Source organism: Asterias rubens, chromosome 12 (genome assembly GCF_902459465.1).
Source record: "Asterias rubens chromosome 12, eAstRub1.3, whole genome shotgun sequence".
Taxonomy (NCBI): Eukaryota; Metazoa; Echinodermata; class Asteroidea; order Forcipulatida; family Asteriidae; genus Asterias; species Asterias rubens.
The window spans coordinates 6,516,588-6,540,142 of NC_047073.1; the positions used below are offsets into that span (position 1 = coordinate 6,516,588).

Below are 23,555 nucleotides of genomic sequence, written 5' to 3' on the forward strand. Positions count from 1 at the left end.
TTTTCCCCTAGCAATAAACTATCAGTTAATAAAAGTTATGACAGATGATCGGTTGTTTTATTAAGCCTTAAAAACCCCACCCTCCCAACCACCGCCCCTTGCCGCATGCCACACTCGTGACACCTACTGTCCCCTTCGATAGCGTAAACTTGGCGGGCTTGCAACATCGCCCTAAAATAAAGTCCCTTGAATTTACGTCGATTTGCCCCCCGCTGTGACTAGACTGCGTACCCAGTCACTCTGCTTGCCCAACCCCGTTGGGCAGCTACCTCCACGCCTTTGAGGTGCAGAATTGTACCGTTATAGGACAGTATTTATCCCAATTTATCGACTGGCTTGGTTGCTAGAGTGTAAAGCCTTCACTGGTTACCATCATTGGTAGTAAACCATTGTCCCTTTATCGATAGATGGTCCTTCCTTTGTCCATAAACTGGCTACAAGGTGTCCAATATTGATTAAACAATAGTCAATGTCCCCACTCTCCATCTATGCAGCACTGCGTATTGCCTATATACGGATTGTTGAGCTTAGTTTTGGATCCGACGGAATAACAATCTGAGAAACGCATGCCATCTGACGGTGACGTTTCTCAGATTCAATAGTGTGGGTATCCACCACATTACCTCGAAGTGAAATGGCTCTCAAAATGGTTTAATATGATCAAAAGCTGCTCAGTGGAGAAGACTGAACCAATAGGCATACGGTTTTATTGTTACGCCTCAAACGATAGGCCTACAAGGGGGGGGGGGGGGGGGTACCGGTCACTTCGGCACCTTGCAAACTCGGCACCTGCAAACTCGGCACCTTGCAAACTCGGCACTTACAACCTCGGCACCTTGCAAACTCGGCACCCACAAACTCGGCACATGTACAAATACAAACTCGGTACCCAGCTGAAAAAGTTCGATTTTTTTTCACGCTGTGATTTTCAGTCCCCCAGTCCCATACAAAGTTTGATCCTGTTATAAGTTATTATAACACTTATTTTAACTATCGTACAATTTACCAGAAAGTAGAAGCGACGTTATAGCAAAATAGCACGAGACGGAAAAAAAATAACACTGAAAGGATCATGTGCACCAAACGATCTTTAATCTTTCACGCACAGAACTGTCGCGAGTAGTCCGTCGGTAAATTAGTCCCCGGTCACGGCCGGCGTCTTTCGGCAAATCACGCTCTATTAAAGCAAAATTTCATTGAAAACTATTAAACAAATTAAACAAAACCCTTTTTTTAAATGTTCAAAGCCCAAATCATAAAAACAAATTGCGCTGCACTTTCACCGACATGGATGCAATCAGCCTAAACAACATTTTAAAAAAACTTGTAGACTGAACTCGGTGCGGCGCCACGGTAAATTTCCTGTGGGCCCAAATTTTCTCGAAAGTTCGGAATTCTTACTTATCAACTCCCAACTAGTGATTTTGCCATGAACAGCGTTTACAAAGCTACTAATTATCAAACTCTTTTTTATTGTGTAATTACACGTACGTTACTTTATTTTAACCGCTTGACTCTTCGAGATTATTTTTGCTTGGTGCCGAGTTTGTCAGTCAATAAAAGGTTGGTGCCGAGTTTGTATGGTGCCGACATTCTTGGTGCCGAGTGGGTGCCGAGATTACAAGATGCCGAGTTTGCAAGGTGCCGAGTTTGCAGGTGCCGAGTTTGCGAGGTGCCGAAGTGTCCGGTATTCACAGGAGGTGCTTACTCAAAATAGTTGTGCATTTAGAGCTGTTGATACTATACCATAGTACGCTTAACGATTCCCTCTGTGGCATAGTCTTTTTTTAAATGAGTTATTTATACTTCAGGCTGAAGCTTTTTTGTTTTAAATTGGTGTTTTGTCTTTCATTATTCTCTTGCAACTTTGATGACCAATCATGAGTCCAAATCCATTTTCTCCATGTATAAATTATGCCTTGACCAATAGGCCCCCTAGGCCTACACAAGGGAGAGCAGGCCTCCTGCTTTGACAATCACTATACTTTAATTGACGTGCGCGTGTGGCCTATCCTACACAAGCTAAATGTGGACCAAAAGAGCTAATGACAAAATTCCAAAATATCAACAAAAATTTCATCGAAGTGGTAAAATTTGAAGCAGAACTCTACACCAACGCATCAATACATTGATCTTGAAGCGGTCGGTGGTGGCAGCATTCATATCAGGCAGTGAACGATAACGTGCACGGCCGGACAATAAAGAAAAAAAAATAGAGAACAAGAAAAGTTGACATCCATGGTTTGAAACCCAACCTCCCCCTACAGAAATTCCTCGTATAATACCCAGTGGTACCATTCCATTTCAGAGGAACACTGCGCGTACGGTATACACAGATTATAGAGCTCAAGTGCACTGGCAATGCAGCACTAATTTGAAGTTGTTTGCGTTGGTATTGTTTTATGATGTCTACCCCACAAACAATTGCCTATTTCTATGATGCAGATGTCGGTAATTTTCATTATGGTATGTCAAAATAATTGTCTTCTTCAAATGGTATTAAACACTTCGTAGACACTTACAATTTCCTTGACCCACCGGTGACCGTGTGATTGTTCTGTTCGGCCGGCCAATCTGATTTAACTTTTATTAATTAAGGGAATCAATGTGTGGTGAAGAGGTTTTCAAACCCAACGAGGCCTGGTTCTTGATATTTTGGATAACTTTCCGTATGGCGCCACCACTTTTTCACTCATTTTTACAAAAAGTGATATCTCACTGAGGTAAATTAGATACTATCTTATATTATTTCATATCGAATGAAAAAGTGGTGGCGCCATACGGAAACTTTTCCGAAAACTGATTCAACACACTTTGATTCCCATTAAAATACCTTTTCGGTATAAAAACATCACCACTTTTTGGTCAAAAAGTAAAATAAATGCAAAAATTGTAATTGTTCAATGAGTTCTTCAACACAACACCCCTCCAGCTAGGAAATGGTAAGGCCCGCGGGTAAACAACTCCTTATAATAAGGGAATGCTGTGCGCGTCACGTGTATCGCGTGATGTTGCATAACTGTCCGGGCCGTTGCTCTCAACCAATCGGACTGAAGAAACTGTCTTATTATAAGCACAGGTGCAAGCTTGCGTGTCACTAGTTGCGATTACGTAACCCACCTCCCGACGGCCGCCAGGCCGGAGGGTTACGAGTTTGTTTCGAGCGGAAACGGTTGATCTGGTCCAACACGTACAATTTTGACAGCTAGTCACCAGATTTGCCCTATTTTTACCACTTTCAAAAATCATGACACAAATTCTGAGGGTACGAACTTAATCTGCAATGTCTAATGCAGCCTGCCATAATACTCAAAACACCATTTAGGAAATATTTCGAAGAAAAATGGACAAAAACTTACCAGATCTCGGAGCGAAATCCCAGGTTCATAAGGCTAAACCATTCTGTAAAAGGGGTGTTACAATGTTGCAGTGCTACAGTGCATGTGCGCCATTATGAGTGAACGGCGTGCAATGCAAACGGACAGCGCGCACACGCACTGCATCATTGTTCATTTTTCATGTGGACATCATTCTTCTACGGTATTGGTTGAGGAAAATGTCTGTATTCTGCCACCACTTGTCGCTTGTTGAAGTTGTTCATTTGTTATGAAATAAAATTGGGAATAATTGACTAAAAATAACAACGCAATGCCTTTTGTTTGGTCAACAAAATGAGTGAAAAGGTGGTGGCAGGATACAGAAAGCTTTACAAAATGTCAACACACTAAGAAAGAGGACTGCTGTGGTTGCTCCCTTAAAATGTTTCTGCAAAAATCTGTTTTCGCTGTTTGATTGCCACTTTATCACTCATGAAACAAAAACTCAAGTGAGATATTGTACAGGATACAAAAAAGTACAACTACAACCTCAACAGGCACTTAAGTTTGTACACATCCCTGTCTATGTTCTCCTGTGTCCTGTCATCATCCCAGTAGTTGCCTTTACTGGGTTGGTCTTGCAGCCTTGAAAGAAGGCTAAACTAGGAGGGTGGTGGCCGATGACGTATCAGCCGGTGTGCAGCAAGAACTCAGGGTGCGATTATAGAAATCCTCCTGACGGTCAGAGACCATCAGGAGAATGGAGGGACCATAATCATGTTCAGCAGAGTCTGGATTACTCCTAGAACTAGTTCGGTTTCGTCTGCTATTATCTCCCACTTACGGGAGATGATAGCGGACAAATTTGAAATAGTTCTAGGAGTAAGCAGGAGACGATAGCGGACGAAACCGAAATAGTTCTAGGAGTAAGCCTGGATAACATTTGATGTATATGCATTTGATGGCTGAAAGAAAAGTTAAGCTGTTCAGTCAACTCAAATTTAGTCTCTAAGATGGCTATGCATTTGTCCTATATTTTTACATTGCAGATGTTTGTAGTTTTAAAGTTTTAAAAACAGTAACCCACCTTGTTGGGCTGTTGGCTCTGTTTGGTCTTATCATAGTTGCTGGCAACTATCCATTATAAGATCGATGTTAAAACAGAGCCATAACGGCCCAACATGAAACTCAGTACGTTCATACTTGGGATGATGATGATGTCCTTACTATGCTGATCACATTCTGGTCCTCAGCCAGGTGAAGGGCTTCGATGCCACCATCAAGGTGAGAGAGTGGGCAGTCGGTTGATAATTTCTGTGTCGTAAGGCCCTACATTGCTCGTTACTATTTTCCATACCAAAGTTGAAACATTTACATGTTATTATTATAACTTTGCTAACCTAAATAGGTCCAGGCCATCCAATGAAACCACATCGTTTGTCATTGACACATAATCTGGTGCTCAACTATGGACTCTACAAAAAACTACAAGTAAGTCTCAATCTTGTCAATCAATGTGCTTTGATCTGTTTAGAGTCACATTGACCTGGTTCTAAGCTTAGTAGTTAGGAGGTGGTTAACCACACTAGACTGTATGTTTAGAAAGCCACTCCAGGCGTTTTTATACAGTATGACTTTCTGTAAAGGTTCTGAAGGCACCATCAGAATATTCAAATTTACTCAAACCAAAGCCTGATAGTGATAGACACATGTATAGACATTTTAAAAAAGTGTCAAGGAATTCCCTTGGCAGATAGCACAATGCTTGCATTTACCGTTATGCTTTGCAACAAAGAGGGCAAAGAGTACTTGTGTTTCTTGCTGCAAATATTTGATTACCAATTAATACCTCCCCTCAAAGTCTTGGACTCCTTGCGAAAACGATATTCTCACAAAAAGAATATTCTGAGCATGGAAATAATTTGGAATTCCTGGCAGTTTAGTGGCTTAGGAATAATATACTCTGGACCAAAAATTGCAAATTAATGCCATCAGGGATGTTGACTAATTCTGCAATACCAGTGAACATGTGTACCACTAGGAAGTGGGTTTAGTACCACTCTTACTTAAACATGTTGTAGGGCTTGGTTTTACATGTTCATCTTAATGGTACTGGACACTATTGGTAATGACTCAAAATAAATATTAGCATAAATCCTGACTTGGTAACAAGTAATGGGTAGCTGTTGATAGTATACAACATTGTGAGAAAAGATTCCCTCTGAAGTAACATAGAAGTAATTTCTCATTAAAATATTTGAATTGAATTCGAGACCTCAGCTGAGGTTTCGAGTTCGAGGCATCTGAAAGCACACAATTTGTTTGACAAGGGTGTTTTTTCTTGCATTATTTTCTCACAATTTCGACGACAACCAATTGAGTTCAAATTTTAACAGGTTTAATATTTTATGCATATGTTGAGATACACCAAGTGAGAAGACTGGTCTTTGACAATTACCAAAGGTCTCCAGTGCCTTTATGGTTAGTTGTCAGTATTACCATGGAGGAAGGATTTCCCATGGTATTACCATGTAGTAATTTGTTTTGTGAAATAACGCTTTTAATTGATACACAGTTAAGATCAAACTTAGTAAAATCAGCCTCTACTGCCTTTCACTTATTGTATTGTAACATTTTAATCCATTGTGCAGGTGTATCGCCCATACAAAGCCAACATGCATGACATGTGTCGCTTCCACTCAGAAGATTACATAGACTTCTTACATCGAGTAACACCACAGAATATTCAAACCTTTACCAAACATCTCAGTCACTTCAACGTTGGTGACGATTGTCCAGTATTTCCTGGCCTATTTGATTTCTGTTCCATGTATACAGGAGCGACGTTAGAAGGAACTACAAAACTCAATAATAATGTAAGAAAATCTTTAACTTTATTCATGATTATTGTGCTTTTTTAACTTTGGTTTTTACCCGTACACCGATGTGTGTTAGCACTGTATACTCAGTACTTTCCAGAGTCCTGTGAAAAAATATCACAGGCATATTACTCGATTGGGATTCTAGAGCGTGTCTTACCAAATAGACTACCGAGATTGCCCGATAACTAGAGGCAGTTGGAATCCTATGTTTTAGCAGCGGGTACCGATCCATGGCAATTTGTCCCTTTAAGTCAGGCAAGTGCCTGAATAGGATTCTGAATGATTTATAATCTATTAAGGTAGGCTACTGTATTATAACAATTGATATGAATGTTGTTTTACAGCTTTGTGATATTGCAGTCAATTGGGCTGGAGGTTTACATCATGCCAAGAAATTTGAAGCCTCCGGATTCTGCTATGTCAATGACATTGTCATCGGCATTCTTGAACTACTCAAGTAAGTTACACATTTTTTTTTTTTTGGGGGGGGGTAAGTCGCCAGTCACTCATTAAATAAGTATAAGACTATTTGCTGATTAAAGCAATGCTGACAGGATCTGAAATTAAATAAAGAACAGGGCAACTTATAAGAAGCAAGAGTCATAGTTCTTTATGTCCCCCCAAGTCGTTGGAGGGAAGCGACAAAGAGACTGATATGGTAAACAGCAACAGATGAACACAACTCGGTGGAGGAACGGAACGTATAGGAACTAGAGAACTGGAGGTTCCTCCATAAAACGATAATGCTGTAACAAAGTCTCCAAAACTGTCAGGCTGAAGGGCTGGTCTGACGAGTGGAACGACGCACGGGAGGTGTGTGCAAGTCGGGGGTGGGGGCCGAAGGGAGGGGTGCTGTGGCAGGGATGGGATGCTCCTTGTGTCCAGGAGCGTTGTGAGGCAGGAGGGCCCGAAGAGCTCGGGGGACAGGGCCAGCGGCTGCCGGGCGCTGAGGTGAGTCTGGGTGAAAGTTTGATAGGGGAGGAGGCGTCTGGATGACTGGTGGTGGTGCTGGCAGGCCTGGTGAGTCGTCCGCAGTGTCGGAGGGATCAGTGTGTGGCGGGTGAGGCTTGGTAGAAGGCGGCAGGACAGAGCTGCGAGATGCAGGTGTTGCCACCTTGGCTGGAGGAACCAAGACTGCTGCTGGGCCGGGGGCCATAGCCAAAGGTGCACAGGGTAAGACGGGCGTATACTTGCGTAGGAATTTTCTGTTACGAAGTGTGACACATCCAGAGCCATCCACTCTCACGACATATTGGTCAAACTGGCGCACCTCAACCACGATACCAGTCTTGTCCCATTTGGTGGGGCTGGGGCCTGTCTGGTTTTGGATGCGGACATAGTCCCCAACGACTAGTGGGGGAAGGACATGTGTGTGTGTTGGGAAAGGCGTTCAGCAGCACGCATGTGGCGGTTGCGCAGGGCCTCTTCCCGCGAGAGGAGGGTCTTCTTCCATGTCATGTGGGATGAATGGAGGTGAAGTCTCTAATGGGTCATTCGAAGATGCACATGGCTGGAGAGAGGTGCGTGTCGCGGTCAGGGGTGTTGTGGTACTGGAGCATGGCCCTCTGGAATGCGTCTGTGTTCAGTGAGCCATTGGCGTCTGTGTTGTCTGTAATGAGGCGTTTCACAGTTTTTACTCCCACTTCTGCACGGCAATTGCTGTGGGGGAAGGCGACCGATGACATGCGATGGGTCACACCCCAATGGCGCAGGAATGTGGTTGTTGTGCTAGACTTGAACTCAGGGCCACCATCGGATGTTAGTTCGTCACTGATGCCGTAGGTAACAAAGATGCGACGCAGGGCAAAAATAAGTCCGGCCGCGCCATTAGCAGATTCTTCCACAATTGGCCAGTTGCTGTATCTATCCACAGCCACCAAGTAGTGCCGGCCACGGTAGTGGAAGTAGTCGGACACAAGGCACTGGAATGGGTAGACTGGGTTGAGTGGAGGGGTGGGGGTGCGTTCGGCTGTGAGGGTGCCATGCGGTTGCATGATGAGCAGCGTGCCCGCATCTCTGTAATAGCAGGTGTCATACCTGGCCAGAAGAGGTTGCGGGTCCCGTAGTAGCAGGTAAGGTTCGCAGTCGCCCCCCCTCTCTTGACGCCTGTAGGAGCTAGCGGCAGACACAGTTGTCTTGGCACAGGTGTAACGACTGGGACTCGAACCCATACCCTAGCAATCAAACTCCAGGGCCCAATTTCATAGAGCTGCTTAACGGTAAGCAAATTTTTTCGCTTAACGTAGCAAAAATAATTGCTTAAAATCATTCGGATTCCATGCTAAACGTACACGAGCTTAAGCACGTAAACAATCTGCGCGCGGAGATTTTAGATCGTTTGCTTAAGCAAAACAGAAGAAGGCAGTGTATTTTGCACTGTGTGCATGGCCTAGGGCTGCTTAACGGTAAGCAAATATGTTGGCTTAACGTAGCAACAAAAATTGCTTAAGCGTAAACCTATTTCACCAGCGGTTGCTAGCTTAAGCACGTAAACAAACTGCGCGCGCAACATTTTAGGTCGTTTGCTTAAGCAAAAAAGAAGAAGGTGCCGACAAAATGGCGGGCGAAATAAATGCGGAGTGCACTCGAGTGGCGATAAAAAAAATTCATCACCTTTTGTGTCTGATATGTATTATTTGTAATAGTTCAAAGTGCCCCTCGAAAGGTTTACACACTAACTTGAAAGTAAACAAGAAGATAATACATTGTACAGCATGATTCTGAAGCATTTTAGACACTCGTTTATTCGCTACACCTACCATACAAACGCACGTACAATCACCGCTGTGCCGGCACAATAACATCGTTTGCAATGAGTGTTGCATTATGCGCTGTGTGAATAGGGTGCTTAAGCAAAATAGAGGCTTTAAGGACCCTTTTTGTTTGCTTACCTATGTAAGCAAAAAACCTTGCTTAAGCAAAGGTATGAAATGAAAAATTTGCTAGGTGTGCCCGTTAAGCACAAAATCGACCGTTACGGGATGCAGCTCTTTGAAACTGGGCCCGGCGCTTAAACAGGGTGCTTAAGCAATGGGGCTTTAAGGACCCTTTTTGCTTGCTTGCTTTGCCGTTTTAAGCAAAAAACCTTGCTTAAGCAAGGTTATGAAATGAAAAACTTGCTAGGTGCACCCGTTAAGCACAAAATCGACCGTTAAGCAGCTCTATGAAATTGGGCCCAGAGCTTCAATTCGGTGCTCTTAAGGCATCTTCTTTATTATGTGTAAGTCTGAAATTCGGACCCTGATATTTTCATAAGTCAAAGCTATTTTGTTTATTTATACATTGTAATAAACTAAGAGGTACCTAGCAAGATATCATACACAATTTTGACAGCCCATATGCCTTTCAAATAAATCAAGATAGGAGATTTTGAGTCCCTGACATCAGCATTTTTGACAGACCTCAACAACCTGTTAGATAATTGAGGTATTTAAATGATCCAAGGTTCATATTTGCAGGGGATTTATTTTACTTTTGAATGCGCAGGTGGTGGGGGATGTTGACAAATAATTTAACAGCAAAAGACAATCAAAGTCTGACAATTAAAAAAAAAAAAAAAAGTAATTTTCCTTTCATCTTTTTTTTCCGTCAAAAATATCAACAATAGGAAACACGTGAATTAACCAATTTTTTAAGACATTCAATAAGTTTGAAAAAAATACAATGAAAAACATTTAAATAATAGTTATTTTGTGACAATGATTGCTGCGATACCTGGTCAAATCTCCAGCGATGTAATTTTTCCTTGTCCGTCATTTGCTTCCGCACGACATTCATGAATTTTCCGATTGGCCTGTGAGTTGACATTTGACACGAGACGTACCCCCTCAAACGTCTGGTTGTAGTCAGGCACCCTCAGTGTTTTTACGGAATGCGCGATCAGCACATGTTTTTCCGCGCGATCTTATACTCGGGCGAAATTGTCAAGAAATCGACATCGGCATTTACTGCCGTTCGACAATCCATCGGACAGCTGCAGACGAAAAACCAAAATGTCTTTCAGATGATTTACAACGGAAATACTTTCTTCAGATCGCTAGTTTTTGGAAACTAAATCAACTTCTGTTCAGGTATGTTTGATGTGGATTGTGCGAAGGTAATAAAGTCTGGAACGTCACGCAAATCTGTCATTTGTTGGCGATCGTCACTTAAAATCTGTCAAAAATTGTGTTCGAAACTGACGTTTTTTACCTATAAAAAAAATATGGACGCTTGACAAAGTTTTTATTTTTGATAGATATTAGGTATGAGAGGCTGCAATAATCAGCGAAATTACAGTAGTCTTGTGCCAGAATAAAAAATAATTACAGACAATATTTGCTTTGTTTTTCTGTCAACCGTTTGCCCTCCTCTGTCAGGCTTATATTTTCTGTGTTTGGTGTTTTGTTGATTTTTTACTGATTTTATTTGAAAGTACATCTGTTGGGCCTCATATTTCAAAGAAGATGTCTTAACAACTAGGCCATGACACGCCATGCATCAAATAGTTAGTTGTATAATACTTGTTCTCATATAGAAATACCAAGTTTGTCTACATAACACTTCTCATATAAAGATGAGGTTAACTTTTTTTGAAGAGCTTAGAACTTAGAAGCACAGTGAGTCTTTGTAACTATGGTTTTCAATCCAGCCATCTGTCGGACAATCCTCCAATCAAGTGGCAAGGATCTGCTTGGGCGTTATATAAAGTCTTATACAATTGTATAGTTAAAGGAACACGTTGCCTCGGATCGGTCGAGTTGGTCTTTGAAAAGTGTTTGTAACCGTTTGTTATATAATGCTTATTATGGGTAGAAAGATGCTGCAAAAGTAGAATACAATGATCCACACAAACATGCCTCACGGTTTTCCTTTTACCTCGTCGACTAACACAGTCGGCCATTTATGGGGACTCCCGTAAATGGCCGACGTAAACTAAAAGGAAAACCAGGCAATTTGTGTGGATCATTGTATTCTACTTTTAAAACATCTTTCCAACCATGTGCATTTTATAACAAACGGTTACAAACGCTTTTTATAGACCAACTCATCCGATCCAAGGCAACGTGTTCCTTTAAGCTCTCCCTTTGCTTTTAATTTTGTGTCAAGTCAACCAGTTTTGGGGGTTTTCCTTTTTTTAAATGCTGCTATCACAGTTCATGTTTGTTTAAGTCAAGTAATATTTTTTCTATTGTATTATGTTAAAACATAATTGTGTACATATTTTTTGTGTTTCGTTATAATATTGTAAACCAAATTCCCATAGATTCCCATAGTCTTTGACTTTTTATTTGGTGATGTATTCAATAAACCACTATTGAATTTTAATTTGAACTTTTGATTGTGTCCTCCTCAGATATCATCCTCGTGTATTGTACATTGACATTGATATTCATCATGGTGACGGTGTACAAGAAGCATTCTACCTAACGGATAGAGTTATGACAGTCTCATTCCACAAGTATGGTAATCATTTCTTCCCTGGTACAGGTAAGACACGCTTGTTCCTTTGTTATAGTAATGTATCCATGATCATTTAATTTTCATAATAATAATATTGATGTTTAAATCTTATATAGCGCACGTATCTACCAACAAGGTACTCAAGGCGCTTAGTCAATACATTTATACAGTAAGATAGGTTATTGAAGTTATGAATTCTGAGACCCAATTATGTAGCATCTGATAAGGGTTAACAAGGTGCTACAGAACATTCTGCAGCCAAAGCCAGGAACACTGGGGCGAACCCCTTCTCTTTTTGATAAGTGCACTGGGTTCTTTTACGGCTTTACACGGCTTTACACCCCATCCGAAAGACAAAGCAATGGTTAATCGTCTTGCTTAAGAACACAAGTGTCAGGACTGGGACTCGAACCCACACTCTGCTGATCAGAAACACCAGAGTTTGAATTGGGTACTCTTGCCCGCTTGGCAACAACAGTTCTATTTTAGGAATCCATATGTGAAATAGTCCTAATGAGAAGTAAAATGCTGGATTCTGAAACTAAACATGTTTTTACAATTGGCTTTTAAAGGGTCTGGGTACTTTTTGTACGACACAAAACACAAACATCCACAGGTTGACATTAAAATTACATGGTTTAAAGATAATAATGGCAGAAAGCTTCCCTTCCAAAAAATCATCGCAGAGGTGCTGTACTTTTTAAAAATAATTTCCGTCTCAGTGAGACAACAATTATTTTAGCATGTACAACACATTTATGCGACTCTCCTGAAAACATTATTTTGTGATTTTCACCTTTGTTTTCTCATCAACTTTACAACTTTTGAGGTCGAAATACCTACAGATAAATTATACAACATGTGAACATCTTCATTCATTGGGATTGATGTCATAGCCAAATGGTATCTACAAAACATATCAAGACCCAATTAAGAGATGATTCCTTTCTTTTAAAGGCACTACAAGATTCCTACATTGTCTATTGTTTCTGTAGGTGATATGTATGAGATCGGTATGGAGAGTGGACGTTACTATTCCATTAATGTACCTTTGAAGGATGGCATCGATGATCAGATGTACTTTGGTCTCTTCAAGCCGGTTATTCAAAGTGTCATGGACTTCTACAGACCTAGCTGTATTGTGCTACAGGTAAGGCAGTCGCCATTTTTGGGAACGGTTGGCTTGTGCGTAAAGAGCTTGCCTCTCATCAATGTGACTCTAGTTCAATACCCGGCCAGGGCCATACATGTATGTCACGTGAGGGGTTCTCTGCTGTGCCACGAGGGTTTTCTTCCCTCTGAAAAAAATAAAACACATTCGATCTCTGGCTGTGTTCCATGGTCCATAGTCATAAGTAAGACAGTTGCCATTGTATTTATAGTCTAGTGTTCTTACGGATGCACTAGTATTCATTTCATATACATTTATTTCATGTGAACATCAATCAATACAACTTGTGATAACGATGTTCAGTTAAACACATGAAAACTTGCTCTAGATATTGAACAATAAATATTTAGATAATTATGTGACATTTACATCTAAGAAAAGGGAGAAGCAATTGCTTTTTGTTCCCCTTACCTATAAAGACAAAGACAAAAGAATTGTATTCAAGGAAAACGGTGACAGTACGGACAAAACAATGGGGACACAAACATGTAATGCACTGACAGGTTATTCATTGATATGAAACGTCTACATAAAAAGAAATATGAGCAAGACACTAAACCATAAGCTTCTCTCCACCCAGGGGTAAATGGGTACATGTGAGGGCAGAGATGGTTTATGTGAATGATAAGCTTGGGGCGCGCTAACACACAGCACTGGCTGTATACATGTACATACTCCCCAGGGAGCTGAGATGGTTTAAGGAATGATTTAAAGGAACACGTTGCCTTGGATGGGTCGAGTTGGTCTTTGAAAAGCTTTTGAACCGTTTTTATTATACAATGAATATGGTTAGAAAGGTGTGGTTTTCCTTTTACTTTGCGAACTAACACGGTTTGACTCCCATAAATGGCAGACAGTGTTAGTCGACGAGGTAAAAAGAAAACCACGCAATTTCGAGTGATACTTGTGTGGATCATTTTACTTTACTTTTAAATACTCTTTCTAATCATATGCATTTTACAAAAATTGAATACAAACGCTTTTCAAAGACCAACTCGACCGATCCAAGGCAACGTGTTCCTTTAAGTCCCAGTGACCAGGGGGTTATAATGTTGGAAGGGCTTTGAGACGCCATTCAGGCTGTAATAAAGCGCCATATAAAAAGCGAATATTATTATTAAATGTGTTATTTTGTTTGTATTGCTATACAGTGTGGAGCAGACTCGTTGGGATGCGATAGATTAGGATGTTTCAATCTCAGTATCAAAGGCCACGGAGAATGCGTCAAGTTTGTTAAGACATTCAACGTACCTACATTAGTGCTTGGTGGTGGAGGATATACAGTCAGGAACGTAGCTCGCTGCTGGTAAGCCTATTGTCTTAAAGGCAGTGGACACTATTGGTAATTACTCAAAATAATTATTAGCATAAAAACTTACTTGGTAACAAGTAGTGGGGAGAGGTTGATAGTTAAAAACATTGCGAGAAATGGCTCCCTCTGAAGTAATGTAGTTTTTGAGAAAGAAATAATTTCTCACTAAAATATTTGAATTGATTTGGAGACCTCGGGTGAGTTTTCAAATTCAAAGCATCTGAAATCACACAACTTGTGTGACAAGGGTGTTTTTTCTTCCAGTATTCTCTCTCAACTTCGATGACCAATTGAGTCTTAATTTTCACAGATTTGTTATTTTATGCATATGTTGAGATACACCAAATGTGAAGACTGGTCTTTGACAATTACCAAAGGTGTCCAGTGCCTTTAACTTTCTAACAAATCACTAATTATTGTGAATGCTCCCAGCAAGATTTGTCTAAATTTCTTTGTTCACCCAAAAATTAAATCAAACTGTTAAAGACACTGGACACTATTGGTAATTGTAAAAGACCAGTCTTCTCACTTGGTGTATCTCAACGTATGCATAAAATAACAAACCTATGGAAATTTGAGCTCAATCCGTCATCGAAGTTGCGAGATAATAATGAAAGAAAAAACACCCTTGTCACACGAAGTTGTGTGCTTTCAGTTTCTTCATTTCGAGACATCAAATTCTAAATCTGAGGTCTGGAAATCAAATCTGCGGAAAATTACTTCTTTCTTGAAAACTACTCCACTTCAGAGGGAGCCGTTTCTCACAATGTTTTATACTATCAACAGCTCTCCATTGTTCGCTACCAAGTAAGGTTTTATGCTAATAATTATTTTGAGTAATTACCAATAGTGTCCACTGCCTTTAAAGACACTGGACACTTTTGGTAATTGTCAAAGACCAGTCTTCTCACTTGGTGTTTCTCAACATATGCACAAAATAACAAACCTGTGAAAATTTGAGCTCAATTGGTTGTCGAGGTTGCAAGATAATAACAAAAGAAAAAAACACCCTTGTCACACAAAGTTGTGTGATTTTAGATCCTTGATTTGGAGACCTCAAATTCTAAATCTAAGGTCTCGAAATCAAATTCGTGGAAGGTTACTTCTTTCTCGAAAACTATGTCACTTCAGAGGGAGTCGTTTCTCACAATTTTATTATACTATCAACCTCTCCCCCATTACTCATCACCAAGTAAGGTTTTATGCTAATAATTATTTGGAGTAATTACCAATAGTGTCCACTGCCTTTACACAAGAGATAAACAACCTGTTCTGTACCAGAGTTGTGTTCTATCGTGGCAATCATTTACCCAGCGTTCTTTTTTGTAATGCACAAGAGACATCTCTGACCAATCATGCCAACACAATTGTACAAAATGGCAGTATATTGTACCAGTTAAAGTCTATGCATAGCGCATACATGAGCAATTGTTCCAGTAGTGGCAGAAAACATTGACATAACATATGAAGTGTACTAAAAATGGAGACCTGTCACATGTTTCCAAACTGGCAGCTGTCATTGGTTTAAGCAAACAAAACAACTGTGCAAAGCATTCAATGGAGACCTGTCACATGTTTCCAAACTGGCAGCTGTCATTGGTTTAAGCAAACAAAACAACTGTGCAAAGCATTCAATGGAGACCTGTCACATGTTTCCAAACTGGCAGCTGTCATTGGTTTAAGCAAACAAAACAACTGTGCAAAGCATTCAAAAGGTATAGTTTCATCCTCTACAAAATAAACTCATCTTGACAGTTAAAATAATCACAACAAAAGTTATATGGGGATGTCTGGGTACAGCAAAAAATCTTTTGAATTTCTGTGCGGCATTGAGGAGTAAATGCCTTTATGGATATAGACAGGTTTGCGGTAACACCATGTAATAACAATCTCTAAATGAGGTGGGGTGGTTCTGAAAAGAACCATTGGTTCCATCCCTACGTTTTGATCAGTATGCTCTGGTCGTCTTCTGGAGAAACATAGTGTTACCGCAGACCTTTCTATATCATATTTCCACCATGCAAAGTTTTCAAATCCTACCTTTATGGTTAGTTAGGTTTGAGTGCTAAAGGAAGAATTATGAATGATTAGACGATGATTGGTAAAATATGTATGTGCTTGTCATATTACAGGACGTTTGAGACAGCACTACTTCTAGATGAAGATATTAGCAATGAACTTCCTTATAATGGTGAGTAAATACAAACCAATGAAGTGCTTATTATATATTTGGTTAGAATCGGTAACACCATTTGTGTATTTACTTGCCAGGTAGAGTTTGTTCTTAGAGAACTGTCTTTCTTTATTCTACTACCGCGGAGTAGATTTATCAAATTGTTCAGGAGACTTTTCAGTTCTGAAAAGAACTGTCCTGCTTTTTAACTACTACTCGGACGGAAGGTATAGAAAATCAGCTGGGACTACTACTTTAGCCAACAGGATCGTTATTAACTGCACTACTGCGGAGTGAGTTCTTAAATTGGTCTCATTGGCTCAATCAAGTGTTTGCTCTGTAATTACCATTATGCCACATTACTGAAGTTGTAAAAAGCTAAGCCACCTCCCAGAGACTGCTCTGTCAAGATGCATGATGTGAAATATGTTTTGTTCCTCCATCAGCTTACTTGCTTTATCATGCAAATTGAAAAAAAAATGTAGTTTAGTGTTCTCATATTGTAATCAGTTGGCTGTGTCTTGATCTAGAGTTATCCTGTCTGAAGAAACCAGTTCTAACTGGCTTCCCAAGCAGATAACTCCATTGGAAATGGATTTATGTTGTTATACATTAGGAAAAACTATATCTATGGTACCGCCATGTTTAAATCTTTTTTAGGAGGAGTGTTGGCTCTGAAAAGAGCAGTTGTGGCCTCTATACTTCAAACAGTATAGACTGTATCGAATTATGGGCGGCCAAAAGGGCCAAAACTAACAAATTTATAAACTAAAGGACAAAACAATAATCAAAGAAAGAAGTTGTTCAACAAACACAAAGTCGAATTGTAGGTAACAAAACTCAACATCAATTAAAGCAAACTGTTTTTAAACAATGAACAATTCCCAAATCAAGCTTTATAGCCCAACAACAAGAGGAACTCTGAATCAAACTAATAAAACAAAATGCAATCAAATATAAAATAAAAACAAAACAAAGGCAGCCAAACGCTAAAAGAATGAATCCTTAAAAAGAACAAACACAAACAGTACAAAGTCAAATAGGGACGAATACTAACACAGTAACAATAAAGACAAATCATCAATCGGCAATCGTTGAAAACGAAAATCAAACTAACTATTACAAAATGTTGAGGGCGGTTGTCAAAGCTAAGGACAAAATGCAAACCGTATCAGTCTCCCGAGCATGTAATCAACATTTACGACAAACGTAGGACTGAATGAAAATCATCGTTGGTGGCGTATGTACAGTTGTGATTGAGACCCGGCCGTGGCGGCCGCGTATTTTTTTTTCCTAGGACGAACGTGGGCAATTTACATAAAATGGGCGTGTTTTTGGCCGGAAAATACTCTCGCGCATGCCATACTTAATTTGTGATGACCGCAAGGGACCTTGGGCCACTGGTGGTATGTGGAATGAAAATAGTTGTGGCGTGGAGGAGAAATAAATGGGGAACACAGAACCTGCTTTTCTTCTACCAGTAGATGCCATGATGTAGGGCAGGTATTTGTATGTTGACGTAATATTCGATACGGTCCATACCCTGCCTGCCTTCAAGAGAATGAATACATTGATAGTAGGTTTTTTATATTTATAATATGGTGATTGTCTTTAATTATTTCTTGTTCTCGTTTCTTACTACAGATTACTTTGAATATTTTGCTCCTGATTTCACTTTACATCCGGACACAACGACACGAATTGAAAACCTGAATACAAAACAAGTAAGTGTGTGTATAAATACTTATACAATACAGTGTGATCTCAAAAATGGAGACATATGATTCAAATGTGAAACTTACGTCACCTGGTTTTGATATCCACCGATTTTGTCCTAGAAAGCTCTTCTATGGACAAAATCATGAGCATCAAATGAATAACCAAAACAGGTCAGACAAGTCAAACCCCAAATGTAATTGTATAATGACCAGTTTGTATAAAAGTGCTGTTCACACCCAAAAGGCGTCTCAAAGCGCTTCCAACATTATTACCCCTGGTCTGAAAGCACACAAGGGTGTTTTTTCTTCCATTGTTATCTCGCAACTTGACAACCAATTGAGTTCAAATTTGTGCATATGTTGAGATACACCAAGTGAGAAGACTGGTCTATGACAATTATCAAAGGTGTCCAGTGTCTTTAATCCTGGTTTATTTTATTTGTAGTACATTGACCAGGTGAGACAGACAGTACAAGAGAATCTCAAGTGTATAGCACATGCTCCTAGTGTACAGATGCAAGACGTACCTCCAGATCTACTCAGTTTAGATGAAACAGAAGAACCAGATCCTGATGTTAGGAGTAGCACCAAGGAACAGGATGAAAGGTCAGTATGAATACTGTGATCATTCTCTGTATGTGGCCCCAAATGTGGAATAAGTTTCCTATACAGATCAGAAACGCCAGGGGTAGATTTCACAAAGAGTTTTAAAAGACTAGTCATACTTCGAGTTAGGACGAGTTACTCATCCAAACTTAGGACTAGCCTTAGTTTTTTATATCTCCAAGGACTAGTCCAAAGTTAGGACTAGTCAACTCTTAGTGAAATCGACACCTGCTCACCCACCTCATTCAAGACGCTCCTTGAAGCTCACCTGTTCCAGCAGGCTTACTAACCATTCAACTGTGTCTCAGCGCCTTAGAACAAACTCTTGATTTTAGCGCTCTATAAATGACATTTGATTGATTGATAGACTATTGTGATTATAAAATTAATGAATATTTTTGAGTGCGATGGTTATAATGTATTCTTAAGTTGAAATGTGGGAGCCGAGTTGAATGGAACATTCCATCTTTCAATGAATGATAATATTTGTTTGTATTTGTACGATAGTTCCTTTTTTGTTGGTAAGAATTTTGCAATGGTGAATCAATTTACAGTTTTATAACTACTTACTAACCACATGATTCTGTTGTTGCCTTTAGGATTGAAGCAGCCAATGAATTTTATGATGGGGAGAAGGATCAAGACAAAGAAGACGGGGTACTAGACGTATGACACTGTGGACCTTTTCATGTTGCTGATGCTAGTCTGTCTTTGTCGTCTTATCCTGGAATGCTTGTCAACATTGCTTTCCATCCATTGACTACATGTATGTGTTGCATTGAGTTTGTTTTTATATGTACAATCAACGTATCTACAGACATTATCTCCAATGTGTTGGAGAATGTTTATAAATGTACAGCTTATAAAGTTGTATTTAAAAGAAACCATTACAAGGTTGCTTTAAAGGGTCTGGGTACTTTTTGTAGGACACAAAACACAAAGTCCACAGATTTACTTTAACTAACACGATTTGAAGATAATAATAATAATAATAATAATAAGACTTGTATTGTGCACGTATCCACCCTGCTGGGTGTGCAAGGCGCAGTAAAACAAAAAACAAACAAAACAAAGAAAAACAGACACAACAAAATTAGTCCTTGAAAACCTGTGACATAAGATAAGTTTTGAGAAGAGATTTGAATGTTGTGGTACAAAGACAAGATCTAAGATTAGGTGGCAGAGAGTTCCAGATGCAGGGCGCAGCTGAAGAAAACGACCGGTCACCCCATGAGTGTCGAGACTTGGGTTCAATGAGAAGAAGCATGGAACTTGATCGAAGATTCCTTGATGGAGTGTAAACTTGAAGAAGTTCAGAAATATAGTGGGGAGCCTTGCCATTAAGTGCTGTTGACGTGACCCAAATAGAAGGAACTCTGTCTTATCATCAAGATAATGATGGTAGAAAGCTTGCTTTTAAAACATTAATTACTGAGGTGTTGTAGTTTTTGAGAAATGAGTAAAAAACAAGATACAAACATTATTTTAGCATGTAAAACGTATTTTCATGGCATTTTTTTTTAGTATTTCTCAAAAACTACAGCACCTCAGCAAGTTTAATGTAAATCTGTGGACATTTTGTTTTGTGTTACAAAAAGTACCCAAATCCTTTAAATAATTTGACATCAATGCTAATGCAATTTTCTTGCTTAAGATTTTAAAGTGGTATTGAGTACAGTGTGTATAAAATGCACAGAACCAAATAAACAAGTTACTTGGCCCATTCAGTCTGATAGAAAGGCATTGTACAAAGCCAAGCAAGCATCTTATCCGTATTTACAAAACCAGTTTCAACACTTTTGTAACACATGTGCACAATGAACCAGCACGCTTTGTAATATGTTCAGGTACTTTTAATTTGACAAATCTGGGCAAAATATTTACAAAAGCCCTATTCACACGACAGCAATTCAACAGGAGTCCCTTGCTTAATTTTAGCGTGTTTGTAAAATGAAGCAATATTTGACAAGATTTTACAAGGGACATTTTTTAGACAGTACACATTTTTGGTAAAATTTGACAACCATACTACAATTTAGCAAAGGAACCTTGCTTAAATTTCTCTTGAGTGAAAGGGCTTAATTGTACATGCTGCAACTTATGTTACTAAGGTGCTAATTAGCTTTAGTGTGCATGGTGTGAATACAGGGCGTATATTGTGAAAGGGCGTATTTGTGTAAATTATGTAAAGATCCCAACTGGTTCACTGAAGACACCAACTGATAGCTTTAATGTGTCATGTACATGTATGGATAGGCAGTCACATATCTCTTAACTATTTTAAGAACCTCAAACTTTGCATGGTGGAAGTATAAAAGTCAGAGAGCTTTGCGGTAACACCATGTGAATACCTCTTTTTGAGGAGTGTTGGTTCTGAAAAGAATCGGTGGTTTACGTTGCAACATTTCGATCAGTATGCTCTGCATTTCTCCTGAGGACGATCAGAGCATACTGATCAAAACGTTGAGTCGTTAACCACTGGTTCTTTTTCGAACCAATACTACTCAAAAAGAGATATTCACAAAGTGTTACTGCAAAGCTCTCTTAGTTACTCTGAGTTCACAGTTCTAAGTGTTGTCGATCGAAAAAAACAATGTTAGTTATGGCTCTCTGTGGGATAAAGTATTGTGATTGTTGTAGTGAGCAAGATGTTGTTCCCTAGATTGACTTACTAAACTTGTACTCAGTATGTGGCTGTACTACAGACACAATCTAAGAAATGGCAGCTGCGAGCATTCCTACCTCCATGCTTCTATTTAGGGTTGACATGTTTGACCTTAATACACTTTGGATCAAGCAGTAAGGATCATCAAATAAACCATGCACAGCAGATCCTTGTACATGTACCAGCTATTTGTATTTTGAAATTCTTTTCTCTTGTGTTTTTTGTTTTTAACAAATTGTTTTTTAAGTAAAATAATCCATCTCATGTTAGCTGCTTTTTAAAAACCTTTAATGAGTTTGTTTGTTTGATAAAAACAACAATAAATGTATTGACTGGACACACTACTTGCATGCAGTGAATTCATTTCACATTGCAGTGAATTCATTGCACATTGCAGTGAATTCATTGCACATTGCAGATAAGTGGGACCAGAGCTGGATCAAGCACTGGTGTAAACGCAACATAAGATCTTGATCTGTGGGTGTGATAATAATGTCAGATCTCAATCCACCTTTCTGTAGTAAGTGTAAATGTTGCACTAGACTCTGGCTAATGGTGATTTGGCTAATGGTGGATCAAAATATGGATGGATCAACAAAAAATAGGTAAATAAATAAACAGACAATTGATAAAATAACAACGCAAGCAACGAAAAAGTTAATCAAACTAACTCCTTTTCCAACATATATTTTCAGACAACTAGTAAACTTCAGATTTCTTTTCATTTTTGTGTGTGTGAAAAAACAGCCTGAAAGTCTTTTTACCCTAAACCTGAGTGTATATGGGCGGTCGATGCGGGCGCTGTTGTTGAATTGGCCGCGCTGTTTGTGGAAGGAAACGAGAAACGACTTGCATCAAGACTACTCCCGCTACGCGCTCACTTTAAATATTGACCCGGGGTCATTCAGGTTTCCCGCCACTCTGCACTCACATGTACAATGTACTGTATGCACACACACCATATCATGCAGTTCCACAGATCAGTACGGTGCAGTGGTTTGAGCACACTTTGCAAAACAACCTCTCGCTTGTTTTTTGAGAAGCGTGCAGTGCATGCATGCTACTTTGCTACTTATTTATACTACAACAGTACGCAGCCAGTAGCATTACATCTCTACATGAACTGCCTTTATTAGTTAGTTGTGCTGACTTCTAGATTTGTACATTTCACACCTGTTTTGAACAAGTTTTAGTCTCATTCATTGAGAGCAAACAGTTATCATGTGGATACAAGTTCGTACTTTTGATGGGCAAAAGTCCATTCGTGTGGATGGGTTGTCAAAGTTGACCAAAATTGAGGAGTTGAGATCTAAACTGGTGGACCCCTTCAGTGCCCCGCTTGATCGACAGCGACTGTTTTATCGAGGAAAGCAGGTAAAGTATTTTACGTCTAAAATGGGTTTGAGATAGTAAACAGTGAGAACGACAGTGTTTGGCATTCTGGAGTCAATTTTTACTTTGTGAAACTAAACGAAAATTTGTTTATAAATATAAAAATAGAAAGTTTGTTCGATCGCGTCTCATTAAATTGATTTCTAAAATTAACTTCAAAATCAAATTTCAATTCATGATTGATAGGAATGTCAACCACGGAAAACTACTTTTTTACAAATTTTTACAGAGTAGATCAGTAGGTAGATTCACTAAATTTTAAACGACATCTATAGATTAATTTTGACATAGGGCCTAGCTGGATAGGTCTCTTGGGGTCGTTGTGGTCATGTAAACCCAAGTTATGCCAGGTCAAAGGTCAAAAATTTTGTCATTGTTTTCATTAACAAAAAGTGTGATTTTCTTGAATAAAACGTACAAAACTAAGTCAAGTATTGTGTTTTGATGGTATTTTGTTCAAGAATAACATGTTGGCCAATCTCTATATCAACTGCACGCATAAGCGTGACCCCAGCCCATAAGTTTGGAAAAACCCCGCCGTATCGCTGTCTTGAAAAGGCGATCGCGACAAACCGCGATGACCAATCGTTTAAAAAAAAAAATCATTTGATAGCTTAAATTCCACTATATTGAGTTGTCATTCAGGCAACAATTGCCTCCTTTTATATATATTCCAATTTTACGCTTTTCCTAAAATTTAACGTACAAATGTGCACATACCAGTGTTTCTTTTCCACCAACACTTCAACAAATTTCGTCTGATTTCTCTGCGAATGGCATAAAAGGTTTCAGAAAAAGGCCACCTTGAAAGTACATCCGGTTATTTTCATGAATGAACCATGTAACATCAAGTAAAATCCAATATCCTTGCGCATAT

At 39.4% G+C, this 23,555-nt stretch overlaps 2 protein-coding genes across 2 annotated transcripts in view; both read left to right on the forward strand.

Annotated features, from left to right (window-relative positions):
• The first annotated feature begins 2,324 nt into the window (after positions 1-2,324).
• Positions 2,325-19,592, forward strand: LOC117297415 (histone deacetylase 3-like). The gene is made up of 11 exons (XM_033780446.1): positions 2,325-2,466; positions 4,726-4,808; positions 5,969-6,193; positions 6,544-6,656; positions 11,535-11,668; positions 12,637-12,791; positions 13,964-14,118; positions 16,257-16,315; positions 17,942-18,021; positions 18,461-18,621; positions 19,221-19,592. Exons 1-11 carry the CDS (start codon positions 2,403-2,405, stop codon positions 19,291-19,293), a joined length of 1,302 nt encoding a protein of 433 aa, XP_033636337.1. The 5' UTR covers positions 2,325-2,402; the 3' UTR covers positions 19,294-19,592.
• A 1,486-nt stretch (positions 19,593-21,078) lies between these two features.
• The window catches only part of LOC117297543 (E3 ubiquitin-protein ligase UHRF1-like), a 33,776-nt gene continuing 31,299 nt past the window's right edge, over positions 21,079-23,555 (forward strand). The window contains exon 1 of the mRNA XM_033780638.1: positions 21,079-22,660. Within this exon, the coding sequence (XP_033636529.1) occupies positions 22,508-22,660 (153 nt within the window). The 5' untranslated portion in view covers positions 21,079-22,507. The remainder of the gene's footprint in view (positions 22,661-23,555) is intronic.

Bases quoted from the DNA above. Each gene is read 5' to 3' on its own strand.
- LOC117297415 (XM_033780446.1), top strand. From the start codon at position 2,403: ATGATGTCTACCCCACAAACAATTGCCTATTTCTATGATGCAGATGTC. The intron at 6,194-6,543 runs GTAAGAAAATCT...GTTGTTTTACAG, and splicing joins CTACAAAACTCAATAATAAT to CTTTGTGATATTGCAGTCAA. The intron at 16,316-17,941 runs GTGAGTAAATAC...TTCTTACTACAG, and splicing joins CAATGAACTTCCTTATAATG to ATTACTTTGAATATTTTGCT.